At 40.6% G+C, this 24,742-nt stretch overlaps 1 gene segment (V, D, J or C); it reads left to right on the forward strand.

The window, feature by feature from the left end:
• Positions 1-24,742, forward strand: part of LOC139167265 (Ig kappa chain V-V region HP 91A3-like) — a 31,183-nt gene that overhangs the window by 667 nt on the left and 5,774 nt on the right. The window contains 2 exon segments of the V gene segment in view: positions 13,507-13,965; positions 23,260-23,400. Coding sequence covers positions 13,590-13,965; positions 23,260-23,400 — 517 coding nt within the window.

Here is a 24,742-nt window from a genome sequence, read left to right on the forward strand (position 1 = left end):
ATCGTGTGTTTGCTGTCTTGCAACTTCTTTCTTGTAACCTCCAATAAAATGTAAATACAAAGATTAGTTTTCTTCTTGCTAATTATCCCTGCCCCACAGTAGGTATTTCAAATGGTCGGGGAGTGGAGGGAAATGGGTATACAATTAGAATAGAATAGAATAGAGCAACAGAGTTGGAAGGGACCTTGGAGGTCTTCTAGTCCAACCCCCTGCTTAGGCAGGAAACCCTACAACACTTCTGATAGATGGTTATCCAACATCTTCTTTAAAACTTCCAGTGTTGGAGCTTTCACAACTTCTGGAGGCAAACTGTTCCACTGATTAACTGTTCTAACTGTCAGAAAATTTATCCTTAGTTTTGAGTTACTTCTCTCCTTGATTAGTTTCCACCCATTGCTTCTTGTTCTACCCTCAGGTGCTTTGGAGAATAGGTTGACTCCTCCTTCTATGTGGCAACCTCTGAGATATTTGAACACTGCTATCGTGTCTCCCCTAGTCCTTCTTTTCATTAAACTAGACCAGGGGTAGGCAAAGTTGGCTCTTCTATGATTTGTGGACTTCACCTCCCAGAATTCCTGAGCCAATCATGCTAGCTCAGGAATTCTGGGAGTTGGAGTTTGCCTACCCCTGAATTAGACATACCCAGTTCATACAATCATTCTTCATATGTTTTGCCTCCAGTCCCCTAATCATCTTTGTTGCTCTTCTCTGCACTCTTTCTAGAGTCTCAACATCCTTCCTGCATGCAAACCGAATGCAGTATTCCAAGTGTGGCCTTACCAAGGCATTTTATAGTGGTACTAACACTTCACATGATCTTGATTCTACCCCTCTGTTAATGCAGCCTAGAACTGTGTTGGCTCATATTTAAATGGTTGTCCACTACGACTCCAAGGTCCCTCTCACAGTTATTACTTCTGAGCAAGGTACCACATATAATATACATGTGCATTTTGTTTTTCTTGCCTAAATGTAGACCCTTACTTTTAAATGTAGAGTGAAACCAATTGCTAGAGGAATGGTGATGTATATACAGCTAGAAAAAAGCACAAAATATTTTATCTTGCTCTTCTACTTTCTTCTTCTTTTTTCTTCTTTCTAATTTGTCCTTTTAGCCTGACTTCTTGTGAGTCAAACGTCCCAGCCATTTGGGCTAACCTGGCTGTTTGACTTTTGACATAGTTGACCAAATGAAAGCTGAAGTAAAATTGTAAATACAGTTGTAGTCACATGATTTTTCACTTAGTGATTACCGTATTTCACTTAATGACTGCCTTGCTGATCTCATTTGTGATTTCTACATGAAGACTATATGTACTACAGTGATCCCTCGATTTTCGCGATCTCGATCTTCGCGAAACGCTATATCGCGATTTTTCCCACCCGATGACGTCACTCTCTTCCTTCCTTTCTCATCTTTCTTTCTCTCTCTCTTTCTCTATCTTGCTTCTTCCTCTCTCACACTCTCTTCCTCCCTCTCTCATCTCTTTCTTTCCTTCTCTCTCTTTCTCTATCCCCCTCTTGCTGGCGGGCGGGCGGGCGAACGGGGGCATCAGCGAGGAGCAGGAGTTTCCCCTTTGCGTGGGCGGCGGGGAAACCCCGATCTTCGTCTGCAGCAGCAGCGAGCAGACGAAGATCCGGGTTTCCCCGCCGCCCACGCAAAGGGGAAAGCCCGATTCGGCTCCTCGCTGCTGCCGCCGAGCAGATCAGCTGCTGGGCGGCTGCAGCAGCAGCGAGCAGACGAAGATCCGGGTTTCCCCGCCGCCCACGCAAAGGGGAACGCCCGATTCGGCTCCTCGCTGCTGCCGCCGAGCAGATCAGCTGCTGGGCGGCTGCAGCAGCAGCGAGCAGACGAAGATCCGGGTTTCCCCGCCGCCCACGCAAACTCCACCATCTGCGCATGCACGGCCATGGAAAAAGGGCGTGCATGCGCAGATGGTGTTTTTACTTCCGCAACCCTACATCGCGAAAAATCGATTATCGCGAGGGGTCTTGGAACGGAACCCTCGCGATAATCGAGGGATCACTGTATTATTGTTTACACAGTACTGTGTTACTCACAAACTTACCGAAATGGTTATGTGGCAACACTTTTATCACCAAATGTATTATAGTCAATCCTTCTGCCAAAAATCATAACTCTAAATTAAATTGGTTTTGTGGTGCCAGCTATTATATCTGTACAAATTAGAATAATCTTGTTAGTTTAAAGCATGATTCAAACCTGAGGTTTGAAATAGAAAGTCGCTGCTGTTAATGAGAACAATATATCAAATGAAACAATTATTGGTATTGATCAGCCAAGATATGGGCGGTAGCTAGATGTATTACATTACAATGGCAGGAAGAATAACATCTGAAGTTATTGCAGAGGCTTAAGCTAAAAATATTACAATCTCTGCAGTTTTATCTTCCCCCCAAAACCCCTACCGTTCCTGGAAAGCAGCAGTACAAACAGGAATCTTTTAGAAGATAAAAATAGAGACCGGCTTTTATAACTCAAACAGAGGTGATTATATAAGACCCTCTATAAAGGAAAGACCATTCCTTAGCAAGTGTAGTGCAGTGGCAAGAAAGGATCATGAGTGGGTAAAGCACCTTATTTTTCTGAAAAAGGAAGGGAGAGTGTACAGGAAATCTTCAACTTACAACTATTTTGTTTAGTGACCGTTCAAAGTTGCAAAGGCACTGAAAAAAGTGATTTATGAAGGATTTTCACTCTCGTGACAATTGCAGCATCCCCGTGGTCACATGATCAAAATTTGGATGCATCATTTATGGTAGTTTCAGTGTCCTGGGTCATGTGATCACATTTTGAGACCTGACAAGCAGAGAAACGAGGAAGCCAATTCTCTTAACAACTGTTTTGCTAACTTAACAGTTGTAGTGATTCACTTAACATCTGTGGCAACAAAGTTGTAAAATGGGGCGAAACTCACTTAATAACTGTTTTACTTAGCAACAGAAATTTTGGAATCCGTTTTGATTGTAAGGTGAGGGCTATCTGTGCAGTGTGGAATCAGACAATATTCAAGCAGGGGAGAAAAAGTGGAACAAATTGCAATTTCACAGTTTCAGGTCAGATTTACACAAATTTATTAAAATCCTTGCCACTGACCCAGTTTTAAATTACTAACCAGAGCAGTGTGCATATAATAGCACCTTGCCTTGCAGTGGTGGGAGGTGGGGATTGTTTCAAGGTAGCTCATGTAGTCGTTGTAAGTGCTACCTGGTAACAAACAGGTAATTCTTTTCAGCAAATTAAGGAGTTGCTGCTGATTTCAGAGATGCACAAATAGTGATTGGCAAAGAATATTCTATTCTGCTACACAATGTATTTTTTTAAATAAACAAAATCTGTGGCATATAATGTTTGAAATTATCTGTAGATTGTATTTATTTATTTTATTTATTTATTTTGTCCAATACACAATGCGGGTTTTAGTGGGTATATATCTATATACACATAGTAAAAGACATGACGAAGGTTATAGAGGAGATACTCATAGTAAAATATATCTAAGAAATAAGAGAAAAGAAGATATAGTAATAGAACATATCAATGAAAGAATAGAAGAAGAGATATAGGAATAGAAGAAAGGTATAGGAGATATAGGAGAGCAATAGGACAGGGGACGGAAGGCACTCTAGTGCACTTGTACTCGCCCCTCACTGACCTCTTAGGAATTTGGATAGGTCAACCTATGTTATTCAGGTCTACTGTTTGAAATGTTACCTCTCATCTTTCCTTTAAAAGTAGCTTACCTTACATGCCCTATAACCCTTTCGGCACCCGAGCAAAAAAAAAAAAAAGGTTTGTCATCACTGCCCTATAGAATTACAATAGCACCAAGAAATATGAATCATACGTGTTTCATTTTAGGGGCACACAACCCTTTTATAATTCTCATATAAAGAATAACTGGGACACATGTATTTTGCAACAAATTTAGGGGACAATGGGTTTTGAGAAGAGACTACTTGAAAATATGTTTTTCAGCTGCAAATTCTGGGTTTAACTGAGAGACTGTTCTTAACATATTCCCCACCTCTCCCTGAAGCTTTGCTGATAGAGATGAGTGCTTTTTCAAGCAAGGAGCCTCAGCAAATCCAAAAGTGACACTCCTTTAGGCAACAGACAGCGAGCTATGAAGTCAAAGCTGTGGTAACATTAGTAAGTGTGACATTTGCTGGGCAGAATGTGAGTTCCTATTCTTCTGCAATATCAACAGGCAAACTTTTTTTTTCCCGTTTGCCCATACGCTTGATACAAAAGGCAAAAAAAAGAATGGGTATGCATCAGGAGATCCCCAAATGTTACCTCTGTGCAATGCCCTTTCTTCTGATCTCTCTCATATTAGGTAAGTAATTATTCTAGCAATTGTTTTCTTTCACGTTAAGAAAGATGACAATGGCATTTTCTTCTCAGATTATGATAACATAGGCATTTTTACTTTCTTGGGAACAAGCTCCACTAACCCTAGGGAGATTAATTTTGAATAAGCCCAGGTGTTACATGTATGTGAATCTAATTCCTTTACCAGTTGTCTCATGAATTATGGTATAAAAGATTACTTGAACAATATAGAAAAAGTTTTGATAGACAAGCTTGGTATTTTTCACCTCTTTATCGGATAATTTCTACCTCTGCACTTGTTTATTTGTTTGCCTTTAGATTTTATACCTCTATAAAATCTAATAACATAGCAGTCTTTTTCACAGACCTAGCAGTATATCGGGACCTAAAAAGAAGAGAAAAGGGAACAAGATGGTCTTTCTATTCTTGAATTAAAGGAATTTTGAAAGGTTTAGCTGCCTGTCTAAGATTAAGAAAATATGCAGTCATGAAGCATAGGAGCATTAATATCTTTTAATTTTACAACCCCTGCCCTATTATAAGACAAGATATGCTATCTCAGGAAGTTGGTTTTGGATGTCATGAAAAATCAGCTATTTACCATTTCAAAGTGCTTTTATATCTAAGATTTTCTGTTTCAGCTGCCAGAATAGTTTGGCTAGTCTTGAATAGCATGCACTTTCACTGGTGAGCTGATTGAATATTCCATTATACTTCAAGAAAAAAAAATTCCCCTTGATTGGCTCTGGGCATGTTATCCCCAGATGAAGCCCATTTAAAAAGTTCTTAGCATGTAAAATTAGAGGTCCTCTTTTACAGTACAGTACTTTGTAAATGATCATACTAATATGGGGCTGTCATTTCATTCAACATTTTGCACATCAAAATTCTCTTCACTTTTATCTGTACAAGAGATTTTTAACTGCTGATAACAATCTATTTGTAAATGCAATAGCAGTACAGTGATACCTCGTCTTACAAACGCCTTGTCATACAAAACTTTTCGAGATACAAACCCGGGGTTTAAGATTTTTTTGCCTCTTCTTACAAACTATTTTCACCTTACAAACCCACTGCCGCCACTGGGATGCCCCGTCTCCGGACTTCCGTTGCCAGTGAAGCACCCGTTTTTGCGCTGCTGGGATTCCCCTGAGGCTCCCCTCAATGGGAAACCCCACCTCCGGACTTCGGTGTTTTTGTGATGCTGCAGGGGAATCCCAGCAGCGCAAAAACAGGCGCTTCGCTGGCAACAGAAGTCCGGAGGTGGGGTTTCCCAGCGAGGGGAGTCTCAGTGAAATCGCAGCATTGCAAAAACACAGAGGCCCAGAGGTGGGGTTTTGAGGACTTCAGTGTTTTTGCGATGCTGCAATTTCACTGAGGCTCCCTTCGCTAGGAAACCCCACCTCCGGACTTCCGTTGCCAGTGAAGCACTCATTTTTGCGATGCTCGGATTCCCCTGCTGGGATTCCCCTGCAGCATCACAAAAACACAAAAGTCTGGAGGTGGGGTTTTCCATGAAGGGGAGCCTCAGGGGAATCCCAGCAGCGCAAAAACGGGCGCTTCGGCTGGCAAAAGAGGTGAATTTTGGTCTTGCACACATTAATCACTTTTCCATTGATTCCTATGGGAAACATTGTTTCGTCTTACAAACCTTTCACCTTAAGAACCTCATCCCGGAACCAATTAAATTTGTAAGACAAGGTATCACTGTATTTGCTATATTGATATGCATACGTTTTAGCTAATTGTATTCTTAGTAAACTCAAGTCAGATTGATTACTTGTGCCTATGTGGACACAGGCATGCAATGTTCTTGTGAACAGAAGTAGCTTACCAATGCATTTTTCTCTGATATTGTTGCCTTCCCATCCAAATACAGGTAATCCTTGACTTAAAATCACAACTGAGCCCAACAATTGGGCAAGACAGTTATTAAGTAAAACTTTGCCCAATTTTACAACCTTTCTTGCAACATTCGTTAAATGAATCACTGCAGTTGTTAAGATAGTAGTAACACGGTTGTTTAAGTGGATCTGGCTTCCCCATTCATTTTGCTTGTCATAAAGTTGCAAAAAGTGATCACATGATTAGGAGACACTGCCACTATCATAAATACAAGTCAGTTGCCAAGCATTTGAATTTTGATCATGTGTTCATGAGGATGTTGCAATGGTTGCAAATGTGAAATCAGTCATAAATCACTTTTTTTCAGTGCCATTGTAACACATTGTAACTTTGAATGGTCATTAAACAAACTACCTGTTCTAAGCAAACTAGAGTGTGTTTAATTTCTGAATGCAGACAAAGTGGACCAGGGACCACCTTCTACACAGTAACTTTTTAGTACGTATTGGCATTATGGACTTACAGAGAAAATTACCTATTGCTACGTCTCACTCTTGCCTTGTAGTAGATTAACAACCAACACCTTCATAGATAGTGCTAGTAAAAAAGAAAAAAAGTTTGGTTGTGTGATTTCTCAAAGTGAAGGATCCTTTTTCTGTAGTGAATTAAATCTTAGAAGGAAGAAGGTAAGAACTAGGAAGAGAGTCCAGGAGACTAGGAATAAAAGGAATAAAGTTCAAACAAAAAATCAAAATAAAATAATCCCTACCAAAGGAATCAATGAAAAAGAACCAACTAGAAAACAATGTCTATAGGAAATAGAAGCAAGAAACTCCTATTGGAAAAAAAAATTCTGTATCCTGTGAAGATGGAAAAAGTGATGAGTTCATCAATAAGGCAACTAAACAAAATTATACAAAGCTGATACTGTCTGAAAATCAAGAACCTAAGAAAAATAAAAATTTCCCCTCCCCAATATTAAAAACTGAAAAAATTCACTTAAGCTAGATGCATGGAGACTCTGGATTGAAAAGAGAGAGTGTGTGTGGAAGGTTTAAATGGCTTTAAAAAGATGACTAGACAAATGTATATAGGAAGAGCCTATCATCGCTATTAGCCTTGAGGCCAGAATGGCATCTTCTAAGTCACAGTGAGTATATTTTTAAAAATGCTATGGAAGAACGATGATCATGGCCTGCATATGTATTTTCTGGATGTATTTAGGATTACCAAATGTTCCTTGACTAAATGAACCTCTGGACTGGTCTTAAAGCCCTACATGGCTTAGGGCCAAACTATCTTTGAGACCGTCTCCTACCCCATAGCTCCCAGCAACCGATAAGGGCCCACAGGGTTGGTGTGGATCCCTTCAGCTAAACAGTATTGGCTGGTGGGTCTGTGGGAGAGGGTCTTCTCTGTGGCTGCTCCAACTCTCTGGAACCAGCTACTCCCACCCTACTGGCCTTCCAGAAAGCTGTAAAGACCTGGCTTTTCTGGCAGGCCTGGAGCCGTTGATCTGATGGTGTTCCATCGAAATCCAGCCATAAATGGTATGTATGATTTTTAACTGTTGGATTTAAATGGTTTTTACATTGTTTGTAGATGTTTTAATATTATTTGTGTTGTGGTTGGCTCTGGCCCAGCTCCTGCCCTAGGGAATGTGGAGGTGGAGGCAGGGGAAACGTCAACATGTCTTAGGCCTGTTTTGTTGCCGGCAGAGTCATGGAGTGCAGTTTCCTCGGATGAAGAAGAAGGTGGGGGTGACTTGGAAGAGGAGGGCTTGGCACACAGCCCAGGAAGCCAATCACCATCATCTTCGGATTCGGATGATGAAGTGTTAGACCCATGCAGGCGCAGACTTATGCATCGAAGAGACCAATTGAGGAAATATTACAGGAAATAAGAGAGGCCACCTGTGTTTGGGTGGGGCTCCAGTAATTAGAGCTGCTGATATAAATAGCAGTGTGCTAGTTTGGCCGTTGTGGAAGATTATGTGATCGCAGTTATTCAGGATCGTGCCTTGCTTTGTTGGAACTTTGTTTGTGGATTTTTCACGCCTTTGACACCAAAGCAGAGTAAAGTGTGTGTGTGTTTCACTTCTTGGGAAGAAGGAGGGCTGTGACGTTTCTTCACAGCTACTAGCTAAGTACTTAAGGACTGATTAAGGGAGTTGTACAGCCGACAAGGTTGTTTTGGGGAAGAGTGCTCTTTGCAATACAAAAAGGGTGCTTTGTTTCTTCTGAATTTTGTGATAAAGGACATTGTTTTGAATTTTCAAACGTGTGTGTGTCTGAAATTTGTACCTGTGAATTTTCAGGAGGCTTCTACCAGAGAGCGCGGCAGAACAATTTGTATGTTTTAATTTTGGTTGTGAGCCGCCGTGAGTCCTTAGCAGGGGTGGGCTACTTCCCAGATTTGGGGGGCGGGGGGGGGGAACACAGTGGGGTAGCGAAAATGGAGCTCCACCCCAGAGCACCCAATTTGCACTGAACGATTTTGGTGGTAGTAAAAAATTTGGTAGCCCTTCACTGGTCCCTAGGGAGATAGGAGGCCTACAAATTGAATAAATAAATAGAAAAGAATAAATCTGGTACAGCTCTTAAGTTCAAGAATGATGTATAGCTAGTCAAAACTTTCTATAGATGTGAGGAAGAACTGTGTGTTAAGGACAAAAAAATTAAAAAAAACCAAGGGACAAAAAATTTAAAATAACTGCCTCTGAAATCTGACAGAGGAACCTGTCACTTATAACCACAGCCTTGGATCAGACATTTTAAGGAAGGAACTGAATGCCAAAATGCAGAAATAGGATCAATGTTAGCAAGAAAGATTTTTCTGTAGCTCATTCTCTCTGTATGTGTGGGTTCATATCATCGCACTCATCACAGATGAAAATAGGATTCATTAGCTTGGTTTTTTATTTATAGGAGATGGACAATAGAAATAAATACCTCTAGACTACTGACCTTTTGCAATATTAAAAGCCAATCCTGCATTGTGACCTTTATGATGAAGCCCCAAGAGAATGAGCTGCAATATGATATCACAGATGTGAATCACAAGCTTCCTCCAATGCTAAACACTCACAAATATATGCACACTCTTCCAACAAGTTCTGATATTGCAACATAATTAGACCTGGCATTGATTTAAAGATTAGAAGGGCATAATTAAAATACATTTATTTATTTGTTTATTAATTTGTTTATTTTATTTATTTTATTATTTTATTTTATTTTATTTTATTTGTCTTGACTTGACTTGTCTTGACTTGACTTGATTTGATTTGATTTGATTTGATTTGATTTGTATGCCACCCCTCTCCGAGAACTCGGGACATCTCACAACATGTCAAAAACAATATACCATATACATATCTAAAAATCCAATTAATATACCAAAAATCTTTTAAAAGCTCTTATAAGATTTGAAATAATTTATTACCATTCACACAGCAAAACATACTAATGCTCGGACATCACAGTACATCAGTACAACACATACTAATGCTCAGACATCACTTATATCTGTAGAAACAGTATGTATGAGGGTGGGAGGAAGATTTCTGATGCTCCCTCCCACCTTCCCCCAAGCAAACACAGTCTGGAAACTGACTGAAAGTTGGAAGTCATTCCTGCTCCCACTGCTTTTTTGCCTGTCCTGATCATTCTGTTTCTCTGTTTAAGTAAGGAAATACAGTGGTATCTCTACTTAAGAACTTAATTCATTCCGTGACCAGGTTCTTATGTAAAAAAATTTGTAAGCAGAAGCAATTTTTCCCATAGGAATCAATATAAAAGCAAATAATGTGTGCAAACCCTTTAGGAAAGAAATAAAAGCTCGGAATTTGGGTGGGAGGAGGAGGAGGAAGAGGAGGAGGAGGACAGTTGCTGCCGAAGGAAGAAGGTGAGGTGAGGTGAATCAAAAAAATCCAAAACGTTAAGGCTTAAGAAAAGAAAGAGGGACTCTGTGGCGGCGAGGAGGAGCATGCACCTCCCATACACCCAGCGCGAGTCTTCCTCCCAAACACTGCGCCAGAGAGAGAAACCAATGCGGGCGAGAGTAGGAAACCTCCCACTCCTTTGACCGAAAGGTGGCTGCTGCTGCTATCTGCTTCCTCTTCCTTCCCATGCTGAAGGGCTTCCCTCTTCTCTCACTTGTTCACTTTGTAGCCGCTGCCTTTCCTTCACTGTGGTGACTCCTTGGTTTGGCTTAAGCCGAGTTGATTTGGCCGGAGCGAAGCACCCCCTTTTGCCTTTACACACCCAGATGCTCCGGGAGGCAAACTCATGCCAGGTGCATGGAAGACAGTGTGAGGGAGTCGCCACAGTGAAGTGGTTTATTCCCTCTCCAAGCACCCAGAGAAAGGAAAATACTCCGTTCTCTCTGGGCAGCCTGGGAGCTTTTCTTTTCTCTGGGCAGTGGCAGAGGTTTATTCCCTCTCCAAGTGCCCAGAGAAAGGAAAATGCTTTGTTCACTCTGGACTACCAAAGCCTCCTTAAGTCCCACCAAAAGGCTCCTCTGGCAGCCTAGAAAAGCCTGAGATAACCGGGATTAAAGGGGGAATGGCAGGAAACTGGCTGGGCCTTCGTGCTGCTCTGAAATTTCCTGGGAAATTTTTCTGGGCTCGGGTTTTTAAGTAGAAAATGGTTCTTGAGAAGAGGCAAAAAAATCTTGAACACCCGGTTCCTATCTAGAAAAGTTCTTAAGTAGAGGCGTTCTTAAGTAGAGGTACCACTATATTGTGTATCTGATGACTTAGCAGGGCACAGGTTGTCTAGGAGCCAGATAGGGGTTCCTACTTACTGTCGCTACCGGTTGGATGCACTTGCAGCTCCGGATGACCAGCAGGCGGGCACGCACGTCCTGGCAAGATTGTCATAATTTAAATACATTTGTGCTGAGTCATGCCACAGTTTAATATTCAGGATAATGGTGTTGCTTTGATTAAATTTGAATGTCTTGTTATGCTATTTAAAAATGCTTAAGTCATAAGATCCATCAGCTAAATGTGTTATTTCTTATTTCATTCTGTTAAAATTTTCCACAAGAGGCATTTGGGAAAAAAACTATTTTAAGCATTTTTTTTTCCAGACCATGCAATTTCTCCTTCCTGCCACATTACTCCTACTTTCCTCCACATCCAAACTTTGAATTTGCAAGAGACAGACAAAAATAAAAGTACTATGGGTAGTTCAGAACAAATCTTACTAGCAGGTTACATAGAGTTGCATAAATGATCCCCCGCGCTTTTGATTAACCTCTTTGCGTGGAACCAATTTAAAAAGTTGTTGTGGTGCAAATAGTAGCCTTTCCAAATGGGGGGGGGGGGGAGTGGCAACATTATGTTGAAATTAATCACAGCCTTCAGCTTCTCTAGGGATTGGTGAAATATATCTAGAACCCAGTAACTAAGAAGACTATAATCTGAGATTAGTATGCCCAGGAAGGAGAGGAATCAGCAAATGGGCAACAAATGTTATCTCAGGATAATTATCTACTGGTTAGGAGTGGATGGATGCTACTTCAAATGCCCCATGAAAAAGTGTGCTTACTTCAATTGCCTTCATCAAATTTGGCTTCATTTAAATTGTGTAGGCAAAAGTATGGGATAACAATATGGTTGGTTGTCTGCAGGCGGTGTTCCAAGTTACCGCCAGTACACTGCTGATAGGCATGCAGCTCTTTCTGCATGAGCAGGAAGCAAATCTTGCGAGAAGACGTACGGACGTGTGGGATTTTTGTGATTTTTTTGCTTCTATGTGTTCTGCCTGGTCGTGGGCCACCCAAGAACGAAGTAATTAATCAAACACACACACATGCAGGCTTGTAAAAATAAAGCAAGGGTTGTTCTTTATATTCAGAAAACTGCAGACCACAGAGTTTCAGAGCAATGTTAGTTTAAGAGTTCAATAGGTCAGAGTTAATTACTCCAGTCAGTGCAGAAGCCTTTCAGGTTTACGTCAGCCAGAAATAACTCACAGCTTAAATGTCACAATGTCCAGAAATCCACAGCAAACACGAAACCACAATTCAATAAACTTTCTTCAAAACTGAATGATAGACTCCCACACAGCTCTCTGCAACCCTCCCCTTTTTCAAGGTTGCTTTAGTGTCATTAATTCTTATCACCTGTGACCTATAATCTGTTTCTGCATTTGCGCAGCTGCTCTTGTCTTCCCAGCATTCTCTGGACCCAAACATTAAGAATGGGATTATTCATTAACTTATCCCCTTCTGATTCAGATGAAACTCTGGCTGGAGATCTGGCTGACTCCATTCTCCTCTCTGTCTCTCCAGTCCCTTCCTGCCCCATTTCCCTCCCTGCCTCTCCTGATTCGTCCTCCAACAAGACGGGTCTTCTGTGAAAAGATGGTTCCCACTCCTTTGCATCAAAATCAGCAGCCAAAGGAGCTGGCCTGAAGCTAACCACAACACTATGCAGGCGTGGAAGCAAGAAATTGCCAAAAAATTGCCAAAATCTCATACGCGCACATGTCCTCTCATGAGATTTTGCTTCCTGTGCATGCATAAAAGCCAAATCTCTCTCTGATGCACATGCCCACACACTGATCACCCAGAGCTGTGCGCACAGCTCCATTTCTGCTATCAGTGCAGCATCCCCCATTGTTCTGGTAGCAACCCAATACTGGTTGTCTGCAAATGCTCTGAGTGGATGGATTTTTTCTGTGAAATCCTGAAAAATATAAGTTAGATTTACGTTTCAAATACAGTAGTACCTCTAGATACGAGTATAATTCGTTCCAGAAGAGAGCTTGTATGTCGAGCAACTCGTATATGGAACAAATGGCTTTAGACTTTGTTTTTCCCCTCCGAGATAACCAAAAGCAAGGATTCTTGCGCCATCTAGTGGACGCTCGGCTCATATCCTGAATTTGAGCTCGGGTCTGGAACAGAAATTTCTCTCCCCTCGTGGCTTGTATCTTGGAATACTCGCATGTGGAGCAGCTCGTATCTAGAGGTACTACTGTATACTTCTTTCACAAACATATACTGTATAATGTAAATCAGGAGTCCCCAAACTTAACAGCTTTGTGGACTTCAACTCCTAAGTATCTCCAGCCAGCATAGCTATTCTGAAGGAGAAAATGCATTGAACACCTAATCTTTATAATAAGTCCCCCCCCCTTTACAGAAACCTCCATCAGAAACACACTGTTTTGTTGACTGGAAATTATGGGAATCCTATATAGGGGTGTGCCAGTTTGAGAAAGACTATCCCAGACTATTGTTACATATCGGAAAGAGTCCAAAATTGTTGATCTGTCTTTCTACCTTTGCAGTGCTTTATGCTGGTGTTTCTAATGCCACACAGGAGAATGCGGCTACTTCAAGCAATTCCTCTCTCCACCCTACAGAGTTTTGGATGAAGACAATGACTCCTGAACCATGGCAACCATTTCTGTCTCAGACTCCAGAAAAAGAGAAAGCCAGGGAGGGTGAAAGAGTGGTCTTTGGATGCCAGTATCACAGTCCCCACGGATCATCTTTGAATAACCTCACAGTGAAGTGGTATAAGCGGGACGGGAAAGGACAGAAGGATGTCATAGAAAATAATGTCACTGCCCCGGAAAACAGCACTAGAATTTTCATGCCTGGGAATTTATCGGAAGGTGATGCTTCACTGACTATATTAAAAGTAACAGCCAGTGATCATGGCACTTATTACTGCCAAGTGATTCTTTCCGATGGTGATGTGGTGACCGGCGATGGCACAAAGCTTAGAATCCAGAGAGTACTAGGTAATATTTTGTTCTGCTTGTTTTTTAATGTCTTCAGAGATTTTCTAGAAGTAGTTGCAAATAGACTATCTGTTAAAGAAATTATAGTGATCTCCTCCTCCTTCTGATACAACGATGGCCTAACAAAAGCCTTTCCTTGGCTTTAAAGATCATAGTCTGAGAATTTATTTATTTATTTATTGGATTTGTATGCCGCCCCTCTCCGGAGACTCGGGGCGGCTAACAACAATAATAAAACAATGTACAATAATAATCCAATAAATACTAAAAATGATTAAAAACCCATTAATATAAATATTACATGTTTAATTATGTTTTTTAAATACATAATACATGTTTAATTATGTTTTTTTAAAAATAGGCTAGGTTTGCAAAGTTCATTGAACCATAAAATACGGTTTACAAATTACAATGCACAATACAGAGCACATAACTTAAACCATATAAAATAAATCACAATGTGTAAATCTAGCCATTGTACTCGGACTATAGATCTGGGCTACAAAGATCTGGTAGACGACTAGATTATCATAATAGAAAATAACAGCAAATTTGGGTAATATTTATTTATTTATTTTTAAGGCTTTACAATAAATAAGCAAGAGAGCAATGCAAACGCAAAAACCAAAACCATGTAAGCTCTACTTTGTGTTACCTCTGAAGATATAAACAAAGGTTCAGTTATAGTAGTCCCTCGCTATACCGCGCTTCACCTACTGCGGCTTCACTTCATCGCGGGTTTTCAAGAAATATTAATGAGAAAAATCATTCGTGGATCTTCTCTGGTTCGCGGGTTTCTGAGGAAGTCGATCGGCAGATTTAAACAGCCTGCCGAACTTGATCGGCAGTTTTTTTTAAAAAAAAAAAATCTAAAATTGTAAATACTATATTTAAATACTGTATCTAAAATAAATACTGTGTGGGAAGGGTTTATAAACACTTAAAATAATGAAAACTTACCAAACAATTACAATATAAATTCTTAAATAAGTACTATCAGTACTTATAAATTCCCCATCGCGGATTTCACCTATCGCGGCCGGGTCTGGAATGTAACACCAGCGATAGGTGAGGGACTACTGTACTTCACAGTGCAGAATCCTGCCTGCTGGTAGCAGATTTGATCATATAACTAATGTTATGGTCATTGTGCTGGCTACCGATTTGTTCTAGGTAAAATTAAGAGGACCAGTTTTTATCTTTAATGCCCTAAATGTCTTGGTTTCTAGGTATTTGTAGGACCATCGTCCCTTCTGAAAAGATTTGGAGTTCTTGAAAAAAGAATCCTCAAATCACACGAGAAAAAGGCAAGGGTGAAACCCAGCAGGTTCTGAAAGGTTCTGGAGAACCAATAGCAGAAATTTTGAGTAGTTCAGGAAATCTGTAGTGGAAATTTTGAGTAGTTTGTAGAACTGACAAATACCACCTCTGGCCAGCCCCAGAGTTTGTTTGTTGCATTTATATGCCGCTCACTCTGAAGCAGACTGAGCGGCTAACAACAATTTAAAATATAATACTGATAAAAAGAGCAATTAAAAAAACATCGATGAAATCTACAGTACAAAAACTACTATATAAAAAACCATATGTACTAACATTCAATCCTAATTCCAGGCCTGCCAGGTCTTCATGGCTTTCCAGCCGGTAGGGTTGGAGCCACCACAGAGAAGGCTCTTTCCCAAGGTCCCACCAACCAACATTATTTTGCAGACGGGACCTGGAGAAGGCTGACTCTATGGGCCCTTACTGGCTGCAGCGAGGTATGAGGAGTGGGATTGAGAGTGGAGATTTTGCAGTATCCTTCCCCTGAAATGGGGTGGGAATGGAGATTTTGTAGTATTTTCCCCCTGCCAAGCCCGCCAAGCCACACCATGGCCATCAAGCCATGCCCACAGAACTGGTAGTAAAAAAAAAAATTAGATTTCACCACTGGATAAGGGGACAGGGCTTGGGTGTTAGGTCTTCTTGGTGGTAGCTCTCTGTGGGAGACTAACAAGATCCCACAGGATTGGCCTCCTCCAAGTCCCGTCAACTAAGCAATGCAGGTTGGCAGGGCCACACAGGAAGGCCTTCTATGTGGTGCCCCAGCTCTATGGAACCAACTCCGCCCCCCCAATGTCCATACTGCTCCCACCCTACTGGCCTTCCAAAAGGCTGCGAAGACTTAGCTTTGCCGGCAGATCTCGGGGCCATGAAATTGACATCTGTCATGGCCAAATTATATTGAATGGTATGCATGTGTGTTGATTGTATTATCTGAGTTGTGGGTTTTTAACTAGGGTTTATAGTTTTAGATATTTACATTTGACTTCTTTTTTATTGTATTGTATATATATATTTTAAATTGTTGTAAACCGCCCCGAGTCCTTTTGGATTGGGCAGTATAGAAGTCGAATAAAATAAATAAATAATAAATAAATAAATTCTGCAACACCTCATTTTCTGAGGTATGGAATCCCCTGGAAACTGGTACATCTGAAAACTTAGGTAGATGTAATATTTTAAAACCTGTCCCTTTTCAAATTAGTGGTCATTAACTTTAATTTTGAAATTAATTTTTCCATTAAAATATCTATATTGGAAGACTTGAACAATGGGATGAAACTAATAGAATGGTATTTAACAGAGAGAAATGCAAGATCCTACATCTGGGCAAAAATAATGAAAACAGTACATATAGAATGGGAAGAATATTTATTTATTTATTTATTTATTCATTCATTCATTCATTCATTCATTCATTCGATTTTTATGCCGCCCTTCTCCTTAGACTCAGGGCGGCTTACAACATGTTAGCAATAGCACTTTTTTTAACAGAGCAAGGCTATTGCCCCCACAATCTGGGTCCTCATATGTCTGAGCAGCAGCACAGGTGAGAAGGACCTGGGTGTACAGTAGTCCCTCGCTATACCGCGCTTCACCTACTGCAGCTTCACTTCATCGCGGGTTTCTGAGGAAGTCGATCGGCAGATTTAAACAGCCCGCCGAACTCGATCGGCAGGTTTTTCAAAAAAAATAATAATCTAAAATTGTAAATACTGTATTTAAATACTGTATCTAAAATAAATACTGTATGGGAAGGGTTTATAAACACTTAAAACAATGAAAACTTACAAACAATTACAATATAAATACTTAAATAAGTACTATCAGTCGATAAATTCCCCATCGCGGATTTCACCTATCGCGGCCAGGTCTGGAACGTAACACCAGTGATAGGTGAGGGACTACTGTATTGGTAGATCACCACACTTGGAATACTATATTCAGTTCTGGGGGCCGCAATTTAAAAAAGACATTGATAAACTAGAGCAAGTTCAAAGGAAAGTTACAAGGATGATGAGTGCTCTGGAAACCATGTCCTATGAGGAACGGTTAAAGGATCTAGGGATGTTTAGCCTGCAAAGGACAAGACTGAGAGGAGACCTAATACTTGTCTACAAATATCTGAAGGGCTGTCACGGAGCAGAGGGATCAGCATTGTTCTCATTAGCACATGGAAGCACTAGAAACAATGGAATGAAACTGCAAGGGAGTAGATTTAGATTAGATATCAGAAAAACGTTATTTGTTTGTTTGTTTGTTTGTTTATTCGTTCATTCATTCATTCATTCATTCATTTATTTATTTATTTATTTATTTATTAGATTTGTATCTTGCCCCTCTCCGAAGACTCGGGGCGGCTAACAACAATGAAAAGACAATGAAAACAAATCTAATATTAAAAAATAATCTAAAAAACCTCAATTTAAAGAACCACTCATACATACAAGCATACCATGTATAACTTCTACAAGCCTAGGGGGAAGTGAAATTTCAATTCCCCCATGCCTGACGACAGAGGGGTTTTTTACGGAGCTTGCGAAAGGCAAGGAGGGTGGGGGCAACTCTGATATCTGGGGGGAGCTGGTTCCAGAGGGCCGGGGCTGCAACAGAGAAGGCTCTTCTCCTGGGTCCCACCAAACGACATTGCTTAGTCGATGGGACCCGGAGAAGGCCAACTCTGTGGGGCCTAACCGGTCGCTGGGATTCGTGCGGCAGAAGGTGGTCCCGGAGATATTCTGGTCCAATGCCATGAAGGGCTTAACCAACACTAACGGTAAGGGTGATAAATCGGTGGAACAGTTTTCCATAGGAGGTGGTGAGCTTGCCTTCACTGGAGGTCTTCAAACAGAGACTGGACAGTCATCTTTCTGGGATGGTTTAGTGAATTCTGCATTGAGCAGGGGGTTGGACCTGATGACCCTGGAGTTCCCTTCCAATTCTATGATTCTATGACTTCAAGAGAAAGATGACGTCTAATTAAAGTTATATTCTATCAGTAGGGCTAATAGAGGTGAACTGCAAAAGTCTTGTGACAATTAGATGACAAGTGAAGCATTGTAAAAACTAACTGCTTTGCTGCCAAGTTCTGAACTGGGTTTTTGCAACCAGGTCTGTTTACCATAGCTGGAGTTCACAGAGATCATGGAATTACAATCAGTAGAAGTGTCCCAGTTTTAATTCTGATTTGGGATCAAAAGGTTGATACAGTAGAATATGTCTACAAATTTAAATGACTAATCCAAGGTTAGTTTGTCAGTTGTGTAGCCAAACAATGAAAAAAAGACTTCTGATGTGGTAAAGATTTGGCAGTAATCTTGTAGTGTAAGATTGTGGTGTTTATGAGACAGTTGATACTTTCCAAAAAGATTGGGGCTTCTGATCAAGATAAGGTGATTGCTTGCCACTATTGAAAAGATCTGACAAGGTTAGTAGCTGGCTAGGAGAAGCATGTGTAATATTGTAATGTCTGCTATGTGAACCCTCGAGTTTCGCGTCCTCAAGCATCGCGAAAGGGCTATATCGCTAGTTTTCAACCCGGAAGTAAACTCCACCATCTGCGCATGCGTGCCCTTCCACGCATGCGTAGATGGTGGAGTTTCCCCGCCGGGCAGAGGCTTCCCTGGGTCTTCCCCCTCTTTCCCCGGTAAGACCCCAGCGGCGGCGCGCTTGGGGACACCCCAACTCCGCTTCCCAGCTGGGAAGCGGAGCCGGCAACAGCGTGGGCGGGCGGGCGGCGCGCGCGAGCTTCGGGACACCCCAACTCCGCTTCCCAGCTGGGAAGCGGAGCCGGCAACAGCGTGGGTGGGCGGGCGGCGCGCGCGAGCTTCGGGACACCCCAACTCTGCTTCCCAGCTGGGAAGCGGAGCCGGCAACAGCGTGGGCGGCGGGCGGCGCGCGCGAGCTTCGGGACACCCTACCTCCGCTTCCCAGCTGGGAAGCGGAGCCGGCAACAGCGTGGGCGGCGGGCGGCGCGCGCGAGCTTCGGGACACCCCAACTCCGCTTCCCACCTAGGGTGTCCCCAAGCGCGCGCCCACCCCAACTCCGCTTCCCACCTAGGGTGTCCCCAAGCGCGCGCGCACCCCAGGCGCGAGCAACGGGGTGGGCGGGCGAAGGGCGGGCGGCAGTGGAAGTAAAAACACCATCTGCGCACGCGCAGATGGTGTTTTTACTTCCGCACCGCTACTTCGCGAAAAATCGATCATCGCTTGGGGTCCTGGAACGGAACCCTCGCGATGATCGAGGGTTCACTGTATATCTAAACGCAAAATAGATTAAAATTTCAAAACTCTCTGTTATAGATTCAACTTGTGAGATGGCACCCATTGAAGGCAGGGAGACACACAATTCTAAATATGATTTTTCTTACTTGTCTCACATAATAAAGATGGGAGTGGGATGGAATTATATGTTGTATTGTTCTTTAACAGAAAAGTTATAACCGTACTCACAAACTATGAGCACAATAATCTGTTTATGTGTGTCTTTTATATATGTATATAATTTAATAAATTCTATTTTAAAAAAAGATTTATTTATAACCAAAAGAATGTTGTTTCTTTTTATTACATGAACAATATGTTTACTTTCTTAATTAATTATTTCCTGTCTTATCTTTAATTACAACTTAGGATCACAACTGAGCCCAAAATTTAAATTGCTGAGTTTAAGTGAGTTTTGCCCCATTTTACAACTTTTTTCGCCACATTTGTTAAGTGAATCTCTGCAATTGTTAAATTAGTAACACGTTTCAGTGCTCAAAAATATAAATAAATGTTACACATTGTAACAATAACCACTAGTCAAGCAAGCTTCTCTCCTTCACTTTTATACTATACAGCCTTATACTATTAACTCTAACATAGAAACATAGAAGACTGACGGCAGAAAAATACCTCATGGTCCATCTAGTCTGCCCTTATACTATTTCGTGTATTTTATCTTACAATGGATATATGTTTATCCCAGGCATGTTTAAATTCAGTTACTGTGGATTTACCAACCACGTCTGCTGGAAGTTTGTTCCAAGGATCTACTACTCTTTCAGTAAAATAATATTTTCTCATGTTGCCTTTGATCATTCCCCCAACTAACTTCAGATTGTGTCCCCTTGTTCTTGTGTTCACTTTCCTATTAAAAACACTTCCCTCCTGAACCTTATTTAACCCTTTAACATATTTAAATGTTTCGATCATGTCCCCCCTTTTCCTTCTGTCCTCCAGACTATACAGATTGAGTTCATTAAGTCTTTCCTGATACGTTTTATGCTTAAGACCTTCCACCATTCTTGTAGCCCGTCTTTGGACCCGTTCAATTTTGTCAATATCTTTTTGTAGGTGAGGTCTCCAGAACTAAACATAGTATTCCAAATGTGGTCTCACCAGCGCTCTATATAAGGGGATCACAATCTCCCTCTTCCTGCTTGTTATACCTCTAGCTATGCAGCCAAGCATCCTACTTAAGTAGCTTTCAGCAAAAAGAAAATCAACATAACAAATACAAAATTGTCAACAACTCAAATGTTTTAACAAAATATCTGTATTATAAATATATCTGTAATAAAAGTCAATAAATTATATCTATATTATAGCACAATCACATAATTTGCATACAGTATTTGATATTCCTTCCTGAAAGTGGTTTGAAAGATCTAGACCAGTGATGGGGAACCTTTTTTTCCTCAGGTGCCAAAAGAGCATGTGTGCATGCTATCGTGCATGTGCAAGTGCCATATAATTCAATGCCTGGGGAGGGCGAAAACAGCTTCCCCTATCCCTTGGAGGCACTCTGGAGGACTGGAAATGGCCTGTTTCGCAACTTCTGGTGGGCCCAAAAGGCTCATGTTTCTCCCTCCCCAGGCTCCAAAGGCTTCCTGGAGCTGGAGGGTGGGTAAAAACGCCTTCCCCCATCCCTCCGGAGGCTCTCCGGAAGCCAAAAACGCCCTTCCAGAGCCTCTATGTGAGCCAAAAATCAGGTGGCCGGCACACACATGCACATTGGAGCTAACCTAGGGCAGTGGCGGATGTGCCAGTAGATATGGCTCCGCATGCCACCGGTGGCACCCATGCCATATGTTCGCCATCACTGATCTAGGCTTTCAACTACTTCCTGAAAGTCAAGGTTTTATTTGGAGAAAAACGTTTGGAGATGATTAGGCCTTTCATAAGTACCTTGAGCTACACACAGAATCTAATAGCCAAAGGCCTTTCTGCAATATTATATTACATGGCTATATCAGGTAGTCCTAATGATTGCATGGGCAGCCATATTCTACACTAATTAAAACTTCTAACTGGACTTCTATGGCAATCCAAAGTAGACCTTTCTTACAATAATAAGGAAGTTTTAAGGACTAGATGGCTAAATTTTCAAGGAACAATGATTCCCACCTTTGAGGTTAAATAGTCAGGAAAGAGTTAGATTGTAAGAAGGAATCTGTGTTTAGGAAAGAAACTGAATTTACCCAGATTTGTTTCAGTTAAGTAGCTAACTAAAGAATGTGTTATTTTATTCTAGAAGTACAATATTTATAATTTATTTATTTTATCCTATATTCTCTCTTCTATTCTTTCTCTAATTCTATTTCCTCGAAGGTGTCCTCTGTTACCTTCATTGTGTATTATTGTATATTTGACAGAATAAATAAATTTATTGTGTATTGGACTAACTAACTAACTAAATAAATAAATAAAAAATCAACAAATAAGTACTCAGGGTCTGTCTATTTCCTTTGGCACCTTACTCTGAGATTATTTTGGATGAACAGTCATTATTTTTCTGTATATACGATAGTGGAAGCCAAGTTATTTTATTTAAATGATATCCCCATCTACATTTCTGTTTGCTGTTGTGTGTTTTCTAATCAACCATTAAACAATTAAGTACTATTTTAAGAAGACATTTTGGTGCCAGTTGGTGTCTTTGGGGTTACAACGATATGCTTCATATCCCTAGGCCTCAGATGGCTTAGGCCTTTTAAAGTTGACCACCAGTTGCTGGATTTAAATTGGTTTTATTTATTGATTGACTACATACCCTACTTTTCATGCTAAGTATGCTAAGGAAGCATACCTCCTCCTATTTTTCCTCTACAGTAACCTTGTAAGGAAGCTAAGAGAAAGACCTGTTTTTGTTTCAATTGGTAAAAAGTGTTGGTTATGACCTTTAAAGCCCTTCATGGCATCGGACCAGAATATCTCCGAGACCGCCTCCTGCCGCACGAATCCCAGCGACCGATTAGGTCCCACAGAGTGGGCCTTCTCCAGGTCCCGTCAACTAAACAATGCCGGTTGGCGGGTCCCAGGGGAAGAGCCTTCTCTGTGGCGGCACCGGCTCTCTGGAACCAACTCCCCCCGGAGATTAGAACTGCCCCTACTCTTCCTGCCTTCCGAAAACTCCTTAAGACCCACCTTTGCCGTCAGGCATGGGGAAACTAAACATCTCCTCTGGGCACGTTAATTTATATATGGTATGCTTGTGTGTGTGTTTGTTATTACATGGGGTTTTTCTTAAATGGTTAAATATTTTAATTAATTGGATTGTTGTGACTGTTTTGCTTGTTGTGAGCCGCCCCGAGTCTTCGGAGAGGGGCGGCATACAAGTCCAACTAATAAAAATAATAAAATAAAAATAAATAAAAAGGGGCAGCCATTTTCTTTCCTTTAGCATTGCTCTTTTCTTCTTTTTTAGTTGACAAGGAGGAAAAAAGGTGGTAACAAATACTAATGAAAGCATTAACCGTGGGTTCACTTTGGACTCTCCTAATTGGATATTGTAGGTCAGTCCTTGCAGGATACATTAACTTCTATATATGAATAAACATCAAAGCTCAAACAGAACGATACTTTCAATTTGTAACCAAGTTCCGGTAGTGATAGCCTCAGTAAAATGATCCCACAGAAACATTCATAGTATCAACATTTTACCATGTGGACTCTCTTGTGTTGACTGGGGCATGAATTTCCCCTTAGGTTGGCTTGATATAGAAGAATCCATTGGCACAATCATTGGTGTGGTGGCTGCTGGTATTGGAGGCCTGATAGTTCTGATTGTAGTCATAACTCCTCGGATGCGAAAGTGTATTCCGTGTGCTAAAGCAACAGCCCATGAAGGTAGAGTATGAAATTTATTTATTTATTTTATTTATTTATTCTTTGTCCAATATACAATACATATGGAAGAGAATATACATTAAGTACTATATATAAAGATAGAAAGTAAAAAAGAAGAGAATATATATGATATAAGAGATATGGAGAGAATATATATGATATATATATATATATATATATATATATATATATATATATATATATATATATATATATATAATATGACGGTTTTGGTATATTTGGGTTTCTTCCCGAGATATGGAGAGAATATATATTATATATATATATATATATATATATATGTATGTATGTATGTATGTATGTATGTATGTATATATATATATATATATATATATATATATATATATATATATATATATATATATATGACGGTTTTGGTATATTCGGGTTTCTTCCCGTGTAGGATTTGGAAATTTCTGGCGACGTTTAACATATATATATGTTAAATGTTTTTAGCTGGAATTTTTTTAAAATTTAGCTGGAATTTTTTTAAAATTAAGGGAGACTAGGATGGTCCCATTTCGGCCTTGTTCTGGCCTCATCAGCTAGCCACACCCTTTCCTTTACTGGGATTCGATCTGGTGAACTCTGCCTTGTAAAGCAGAGAACTAGCAATTAGAGCTATCAGATCAGAACCCTTCCAGCTCTGTACCAGGGAGGGGGTATATGTTTTTTTATGTCGGATCACCCTGGTATATTTTAAGGAACGTCACAGCTCCTTTTTTTGCCTCTAGGCCCAACCCAGGACCACTACAAGGCAGTTAATATATTTTATAGCCGACAACTATATTCTGTATGTGTTAAATGTTTTTAGCTGGAATTTTTTTAAAATTAAGGGAGACTAGGATGGTCCCATTTCGGCCTTGTTCTGGCCTCATCAGCTAGCCACACCCTTTCCTTTACTATATATCTATATATTATAGATATATAGATAGATATATAGATAAGGAGAGAATATATATGATATATGAGATAAGGAAAGATAATTGGACAGGGGACGATAGGCACTTAATCATTTAATAAATTAAATGCTGTGTGTAATTCTAACAAATGCAGGGCATCTGTATGGGCCAAGCACTTGTTTTTGGCTTGTTCAGAATTGTCACCTAAAAAGTTGTGTAAACATATTTTTGTGGTTTCTTAAAGATGTTTTGCCCCTCTATAACAATCTAAGTACAGTACAGTATAACATTACTCTATAGCAGTGTTTCCCAACCTGCTGGCTGGGAAATTCTGGGAGTTGAAGTCCAGATATCTTCAAGTTGCCAAGGTTGAGAAACACTGCTCTATAGCAGTGATGGTGAACCTTTTTTTCTTCAGG

Source organism: Erythrolamprus reginae, chromosome 4 (genome assembly GCF_031021105.1).
Source record: "Erythrolamprus reginae isolate rEryReg1 chromosome 4, rEryReg1.hap1, whole genome shotgun sequence".
Taxonomy (NCBI): Eukaryota; Metazoa; Chordata; class Lepidosauria; order Squamata; family Dipsadidae; genus Erythrolamprus; species Erythrolamprus reginae.